Source organism: Monopterus albus, unplaced genomic scaffold, assembly GCF_001952655.1.
Source record: "Monopterus albus unplaced genomic scaffold, M_albus_1.0 scaffold272.1, whole genome shotgun sequence".
NCBI classification, from domain to species: Eukaryota; Metazoa; Chordata; class Actinopteri; order Synbranchiformes; family Synbranchidae; genus Monopterus; species Monopterus albus.
Window position 1 is genome coordinate 29865 of NW_018128152.1, and position 8511 is coordinate 38375.

At 41.6% G+C, this 8511-nt stretch overlaps 1 protein-coding gene across 1 annotated transcript in view; it reads right to left on the minus strand.

Annotated features, from left to right (window-relative positions):
* The window catches only part of prdm15 (PR domain containing 15), a 22566-nt gene that overhangs the window by 10066 nt on the left and 3989 nt on the right, over nt 1-8511 (minus strand). The window contains exons 9-15 of the mRNA XM_020622117.1: nt 6793-6981; nt 6562-6656; nt 6386-6473; nt 6137-6304; nt 3662-3756; nt 2434-2565; nt 922-1062 (exon numbers count right to left, since the gene is read on the minus strand). Coding sequence (XP_020477773.1) covers nt 922-1062; nt 2434-2565; nt 3662-3756; nt 6137-6304; nt 6386-6473; nt 6562-6656; nt 6793-6981 — 908 coding nt within the window. The remainder of the gene's footprint in view (nt 1-921; nt 1063-2433; nt 2566-3661; nt 3757-6136; nt 6305-6385; nt 6474-6561; nt 6657-6792; nt 6982-8511) is intronic.

An 8511-nucleotide genomic window follows, 5' to 3' on the forward strand; every position in this document is an offset into this window, starting at 1 on the left:
TCTGTTATAATTCTTTAGTATATTACTTGTGTGGTGTAGAAGAGAATTATTTATGTAGATTTACTGCTTGCAAACCAATGATGGTAAGATGATGTCATGGGGTAGGACTGGATAAGTCTGACTTCTTCCTACTCCATTCATGCATGTACTAGGTATAAGCAAATTGATATTGAATTAGCATTTGTTGGATATGTGTATAATTATGTGTGTTGTCATATCAACTGTCTTTACATGCTTGAAAGAATAAATCAAATCTCCCAGGACCTCACAGTCTGTTAACACCACCTCTCTAGTAAAGAAGGCACAGCAGCATCTCTTATTTTCCAAGGACACTTCTCTGAACAAACCTGCCCTAGCAGCTGCTGCTGTCCTTCTACCACTGCTCTGCAGAGAGTGTTCTGTCCCATGGCATCCCGGTGTGGTTTGCTAATTGCTCAGTAGCTGACAGGAAATCACTTCAGAGAGTCATTAAATCAGCACAGCACATTGGCAAACAACTTCCCTCACTAGAATTCATATGCAAAACACGGTACCTACGTAGGGCTACAAACATAATCAAGGACTCATCACACCCAGGCAATCTTTTTTCACTATTGCCCCTTGGGAGGCGATATAGGTCTATAAAGGCTCATAGCTCCAGAATGATGGCAGGCAAAGTACTGAACTCTGTACTGACTCCTGTGCTTTGAGGTGCAATACTTTTTATGTTTTTAATATAATGTTTAGTCTGATGTTTATTTGTTGTCACTGGGAGAGATGCACTGAATTTTCTTGCAAAGCTGTGCAATGACAATAAAGGTATTCTGATTCTGCTTTTAGATTTTAAAATTTCCTTCAACCAGACCAACTGACTGAATATTATTTCCAGCTAACAAGCATGTTCAGATAAAGAACACTGACTGTTATTTTAGATGAGCTTACTTGACATTTCTTGCAGTTATACTTGTGGTGCTCAGGATCGTCTTCCTCTTCGTCATCGTCCGTTTCGTCACTGTTGCTTGATGAGATGCCAATCTTTTTGATGAAGCCTTCTCTCTCCTGCTCATCCATTAAGGCTATGTCCTGGAACAGAAACAACTCTCTGAAATGATTCAATTCAGTGACAGCTGAGATTCAGAGAGGGGGGTCAAAACATATGTAATGTCATGAAACATGTCTGACCCAAGGTGCTGTCTGACAAGTGTAGAGATGTTCATCAAACATGGTGCATTATGGGCACTTTAGTCATATCCATGGTGCCTTGAAATGAGTGCAACAGTTTGAAAACATTACCTCCCAGCACATAAATCACCCCCATCTGTGCAAAAGTTAGCTTTGTTGACTGGTAAAAATTCGGATGAACCTAAGGACGGTCTTACATTTGGTACTTTTACAGTTTTTGTAGCCTAGATATTATCGGAAACACATTTGGGGTGTGAGAGGCATATGGCTAGGTGCCCAAGTAGTCTGTCAGCATTTTAGGAGTGATACTGTTTTGGTATTGCTATTGTATTGCACTGTACACCTGTTCTCTTGTGGGACCTGAATAATAGCTGGACCTGCTCTACCAAGCAGGAAACAAGCCTGAATATAAACTGTGTTTTAGTGTTATAACCCCTCACTACCTCACCAAGCGTAATGACATATCCAACTCCACCATGTGAATTACTAAGTGCAATGTTTGAAGTTCACTGGGGAAAATACTATTACCCTATTTTTGTGTATTGTGGTTTTAATGCTTTGTTGCCTTTATGTAACTTTTTATTTTAAGACTAAGTGTTCTTTCTGGCTTTTGACTCCTTACCTGACTCCAAAGGAGAGCTGCACAAGAATTCCTATATGCCTAGACTGTGTGTTTATGCATAAATGGCAAATAAAAAAATCTTGACTTGACTTGCTATATATACAGTAAATGATATTGTTTTGTTAATATCAGCCTGCAATCAACTTAAATGTAACTGAAAGGACTCCCACATCTGAACCAAGAAATACTTTCCTGGCACTTAATTTTACAGAGAATTAGTAAAACCTCAGAGAAAATGCAGCCACAATCGTCTCTGCTTCCTGGTAAACCTGATGTATTATGTGTGGCAGTTCTAGCGTCACTACATCAAGTGTCACCTCAGCTAAACAGGTAGAGGAGTTGCTAAACAGGAAATACAAGTGTCTAGGGCAGAGTAACAGCTCTACGTCTGTTTTCTAGACATCCCCAGGGTGATCATGTAGAACTGACACGCATCTGTACGTTTTTCTCCTGAAAATCCTGGGTTTTTGATGAAACTGAATCTCTGTATTCTCATGTGACAGCAGAACAGACAGCCAGGTGCTGATGCTGAGGGGCTGGCAGATGAGACAGGATAGACATTAACATTATTTCAAATGGCGCTGATAAGCCAATAGCTGAGCTTGGTTTCAGCATCAGCGTGGAAGACTCTTCCCTCCTGACGGTCTCACCTTGAAGTGAACATGTATGTGATCTCGAAGGACGTCCACACGGAAGAACTTGCGACCGCATATTTCACAGGTGTACTTTTTATCACCATGGGTCAACAGATGCTTGTTCATGTTACTCCTGCAGGAGAACACCTGTGCGCACAAGCAGACATGCGTATACAGTACACACATCACTGATTAAATACAAACCTCATTTCTGGAAAACTTGGGACATTTTCCAAAATGCCATAAAAAATCAGTGACATTAATTAACTTGAACCTTTATTTAGCGGATAAAAGTACAAAGAAAAGGTTTTCAGTGGTTTCACTGACCAACTTAATAGCAATTTGTAAATATAGGCCTGTTTAGTTGTTGCAGTTTTCCAAGTGGATACAAGACTTTGGCTGCCCATCAGTCCATGGTCACCGATGTCTGATTCTCCTCTTCATGGCGCGCCATGCGTTTTCAATAGGAGACAGACCTGGACTGCAGACAGGCCAGTCATGCACACACACTATGTGTCTATGAAGCCACGCTATTATAACATGTGCAGGATAAGCACTGTCCTACTCAAATGTCCGAGGACTTTCCAGGACAAGATGTTGCCTTGATGGCAGAATAGAGTATGTCTCTCTAAAGCCCCAAATTATGCCTCCGTGTTGATTGTACCTTCACACATATGTGAGTCACCCATGCTGTGGGCACTGATGTACCCCCACACCATCACAGATGGCTGGTGCACCTTTCGCTGATAAGTCTGGATGGTCTTTTTTCATCTTTGGCACAAATGACCTGGCCATTTTTCCTGAAAACAAGCTGAAACGTGGACTCGTCTGACCACAGAACACGTCTCCACTGTCTTTTGGTCCATCTGAGATGAGCTTGGGTCCAGAGGACTTGGCGTGTTTCTGCACAGAATCGATGTATGGCTTCCTTGCATAACAGAGCATCAGCTTGTATTTCTGGATGCAGCGGCCGACTGTGTTAAGTGACAGCAGTTTTCCAAAGTCCTCCCAAGCCCATGTGACTATATTCATCACTATAACGTGGCGGTTTCTCATGCGATCCCTCCTCATTCAACAGTGGTTTTTGCCCTTGGCTTTTACGTACTGATTATTCTAAATTTGCTTATATTTAAGTTGGTCAGTGAAAACTTTTGTCAGTTAAAGGTTCAAGCATATTAACAAATCAGAGATTTTATTTTTCTCCTCTGGGACTGATGTCCAGTTGTTTGTCCTACTTTCTCACCTTGCCACAGATGGGACAGGGTGACGGCTCCTTCCTGTACTTGGTCCCTTCTTCTCCGTTTGTCTCCAGCTCCTCTCTCTTCATGTGCTTTGGTCCTGTCCAGATGCATTTATGGGTTTAGTTCAGCAAAGAAGAAAAAGAAAGCTCAGAAGCAGAATAAGAAATATGGTGACATGCAAGTACAGATGTACTGATGCAAGCTAGAACTCTTTACAGGTCTGTATCATATAAATTCATGGAAGATACTGGGACTTTACATTAATTACACTCTTGTTGTGAACATTCAGCTTCAATCTACAAAATATATAAACAAAACTAAATAAACTGTTTTACAACCCCAAATCAGAAAAAGTTGTGACAGTATGTAAAATCAAAATTAAATTAAAATAGTGATGCGTAAATCATCTGTGTCCCGTATCACATTGAAAACAACACAGCCGCACATGTTTTGATGTGACACCTCATCAGTTTTATTCTTTGTTCAAAATAAACAGTGACTTCAATTCTGATGCTGCAACACATTCCAGAAAAAGATTTGGGACAGTAAAGCATTTACCACAGTGTGACGTTTCTGTTCCTTTTCACAACACTAAAGGACGTTTAGGGACTGAGGACACCAAGTGATTCAATGTGTCAGGTGTCATTTTGTCCCATTCCTCCTGTAAACTAGTCTTCAGGTGCACAACAGTCCTGGGTCTTCGTTGACACAATTTGTGTTAAAAAATGTGCCACATATTCTTTACTGGGGACAGGTTGGGACTGCAGACAGACCAGTCCAGCACTCACACCCTTTTCCTCCACAGCCAGGCCTTGGTAATGTGGTGGGATGAGGTTTTGTGTTGTCTTGTTGAAATATGCATGGACGTCCCTGGAAAAGATGTCGTCTTGAAAGCCGCATATGTTGCTTCGACATCTCTGTGTATTGTTCAGCATCAATGGGGCCATCACAGAAGTGTAAGTGACCTTTGCCCTGGACATTGACACAACTCCAGACCATGACGGGCCCTGGTTTTTGGATTTGTTGCTGGTAACAGCCTGGACGGTCCTTTAGTCTTTGGTCTTTGCATATGGCGTCCAGCCCTTCCAAAAAAGACCTGAAATACTGATTGGTCTGACCACACTACATATTGTAGTGCCTGACACAGGTGAGCCAAAGTCATCCTGAGCCCATGTGGTTATATCCGTCATAGAAGAGTGACGATTCTTGATGCAGCACCATCTGAGGGATCAGAGAGCACGGTCATCCAGTTTAGGCTTGGCCCTTTATGCACTGAAATCCCTCCAGATTCCTTGAATCTTGTAATGATGTTCTGCACCGTAGAGGGTGACAGATCCAAGTCCCTTCCTGTCTTTCTTTGAGAAATATTGTTTTTAAACATTTTAGTACTTTTCTCACACATATGTTGGCAAACTGGTGGTCCTCCACTTCTGTACCAAATCATGATGCAGTCACCTGTTGACATCACCTGTTTCAAATGGAATCATCATTTCATTGTTTTACCTCAGTACTGGCCCTGAAATGCAACTGTCCCAACTTTTTTTAATTAGAATTAACAATTTGTTCAATTTATTTAGAGCAAAGAAAAAAATGATGAGGTGTCACATCAAATAATGTGCTGCTGTCTTGTTTTAAATATAATACAGGACACAGATGATTTACACATCACTATTTTCTGTTTTAATTTTGATTTTACATACTGTCCCAACTTCTTCTGATTTGAGGTTGTAATTCAACACATTCCAACTGGGCATCAAAAACTAGTGGTTAAAATGGCTGAAACAGGAACTCTGATAAATCAGTCTCACTCGGTTTCCCCGTTGCTTTATGGTGTATGAACAGTTCCTTCTTCAGCTCACTATATCCAGCAGGATACATACGTATGATAATACATCTGCAGCCTCAGATTTGTATAGTGCATGCCAGAGGACCATTATGCATAGCCATGCACTATGTTTACCTTCATTAAATCATGTGCAAATGCCACCAATGTGCTACAAAACAACCTCACGTGCCTCTACACACACCTGACTGGTTTATGCAGAAGACATCAGACTACCAGAGTTCATCAGTCCTGTGCATTACTGCTGCCTTTCCAAGTTATTTTCAGCAAAATTGGGTTAGATGTCTCTATTTACAAGTATTACAATGCTGATGCTGCTGTGTGGCATCAATTATGATATAATGTAACTGTTTAAAGCACGAGATATGGTACAATTATAACTCAAATTAATGACTAAGACTGATACAATCATATAACTCTTCACCACATTGTTTTTCATTGAAGCCATATTTTTCATTACAGCTCTTAGCTTGCGGGCTAAAATAAAGTCTGCCATTTAAAACTGAATGATGCCACTAAACATGATGTAATATTTCACACAAAGTGACACTTTTTCTGCTACACTACCCGTATTGAGAGCAATATAGAAGATAATGGGTAATTAGGTCTTTGTTGTTGCTCTTGTGCGACTCACCCTCCCCGTGTCTCCTGTGGTGCTCCTGCATCACATCTTTGCGATAGAACATCTTCTTGCAGATCTCACAGGAATAGAGCTTCTCTCCATGCTTCTTCTTGTGCTTGGACAGGTTGCTGTTGGTGGAGAAGAACCGCGAACAGATGTCGCACTGGAATGTCTTGTCATCTGAAGTGATGGAAATCAGACAGGATCACAACTGACATGGACGTGAAACTATTCATGTTAAACCGAACAAGATTATCCTACCTGTCCGGCAGTTGTGGAACTTTAAGGCATTTTCCAGGCGAAAGGATTTCTCACATGTGTTGCATTTATATTTGTATTCTTGGTCAGGCTGTTGGATGCACATAGAAAGAAGACAAACACATTAACCAGCAGAGGAAACAGAAGCCCTTGGGGCAGCAGTCTAAAATGTTACCCACCATGTTCTTGCTGTGCTTGTAAGAGATGTGCTGCTTCAGACTCTCCTTACGGCTGAACAACTTGTCACATTCATCGCACTTGAACAGTTTATCACCTGGAAAGTATAAAGGATACTTTAATGATCTGCATCCATTCATTCTGAATTGAATTTTTATTTGAAGTTGGGGTTTTAGATGATAAAGTCACCAGTGTTTTGAAAGCAAACACCAGCTTTTCACATCTCCATGTACCATGAGATCGGATGTGTCTGTTGAGGTTGCTGCTGTTCTGGAAGACCTTGTTGCAGAGGGAGCAGCGGTAAACCCTCTTGTGCTCTCGGGCTTTGTGCCTCTTCACGATAGCCCCACTGTCTGGAGCGTTCTCTGTTGCTGCTGTCTCTAAGACCACTGGTCCTGGGGCCTCCGCCGGGGGCTTGACATCTGCACACATCAGGAATCCAATGTCAAAGAGAAAACTACAAAGAGGATTCACATCGAGTGGTAATTGTGGTCAAAGGTACACAGGACTTTTAAGCCCAATATTCATACAGTATCTATATTTGAGATAAAAAACTAACAATGCTGGCAGATCATCTCTTTTTCAAACAAAAATATTTTGGCAGAGAACCTCAAAGTTGTTTACTGAAGACACAGTACTGCTGGAAGATAACATCTTACAGTTACATTATGTTATAAAATAGAAAGTCACTTTCGGCTTTTCCTGTTTAGGATTCGCTGTGGCGACTCGTCACACTGACATTTGGCACGTGTTTTACGCCGGATGCCCTTCCTGATGCAACCCTTACTCGAGCGGGGGCCACAACAGCGAGAGCACTGCGCCTTAACCACTAGCCTACCAGGGATGGCACATTATGTTATAAAATGACAATACATAAAAAAAAAATTAAGTGAATGCAAGTTGAAAGTAGATTTTAAAGTTAAGTCCAATTTTATTTATATAGCCCAATAAATACAAATCACACATTTGCCTCAAGAGGATTTACAGTCTGTGACACCCTCAGACTCGATACCAATAAATCACCAGAATTGGTGCCCTGATCTCAGCTCTCAGTTCGTGAGCTAACGCTAGCTAGCAGCTGTCAGCAGATAACGCAAACGCTGCAGATGAATCAAACTTTTGTCCTGTCTGTGCTCAAACTGAACACTACTGTAGCTGTATGTGATAGCATTTTTTTAAGTTAACTTAAAGAAGTATGTAGTGCATATATGAATGAAGGATAAGAAGAGTGGTCCCACCAAAATGATGTATTTACCCAAAATTCAACACGGCATGATGACAACTTCACATTCTTTATAGAAAGAAAGTGTGGCAGTGATGGTGGCAACAAAACAAGGAGAAAAGTGACGGCTGTGTTTTTACATCTTCTGCGTGTGCCTGCACTGCACTGTGAAATGCAACCACTGCAGAATAACTAGCACCTCTGCTTTATGTGTGATGACTTGTTTTCTGATTGTATGATTCTCTTCTTCTTCTTTCGGCTGTTCCCGTTAGGGGTCACCACAGAGAATCATCTGTTTCCACCTAACTCTATCCTCGGCATCCTCGACTCTCACACCAGTTAACTTCATGTCCTCTTTTAGCACATCCATATATCTCTTCTTTGGCCTTCCTCTTGACCTCTTGCCTGGCAGCTCCATCTCCAACATCCTTCTACCAATATAACCACTATCCCTCCTCTGCACATGTCCAAACCATCTCAATCTGGCCTCTCTGACCTTGTCCCCAAAACAGAAGACCTGAGCTGTCCCTCTGATGTGCTCATTCCTAATCCTGTCCATCCTGGTCACTCCTAAAGAGAACCTCAACATCCTCATCTCTGCTACCTCCATCTCTGCCTCTTGTCTTTTCCTCACTGCTACAGTCTCTAACCCATACAGCATAGCTGGTCTCACTACTGTCTTGTACACCTTTCCTTGGATTCTTGCTGACACTCTTCTGTCACACAACAC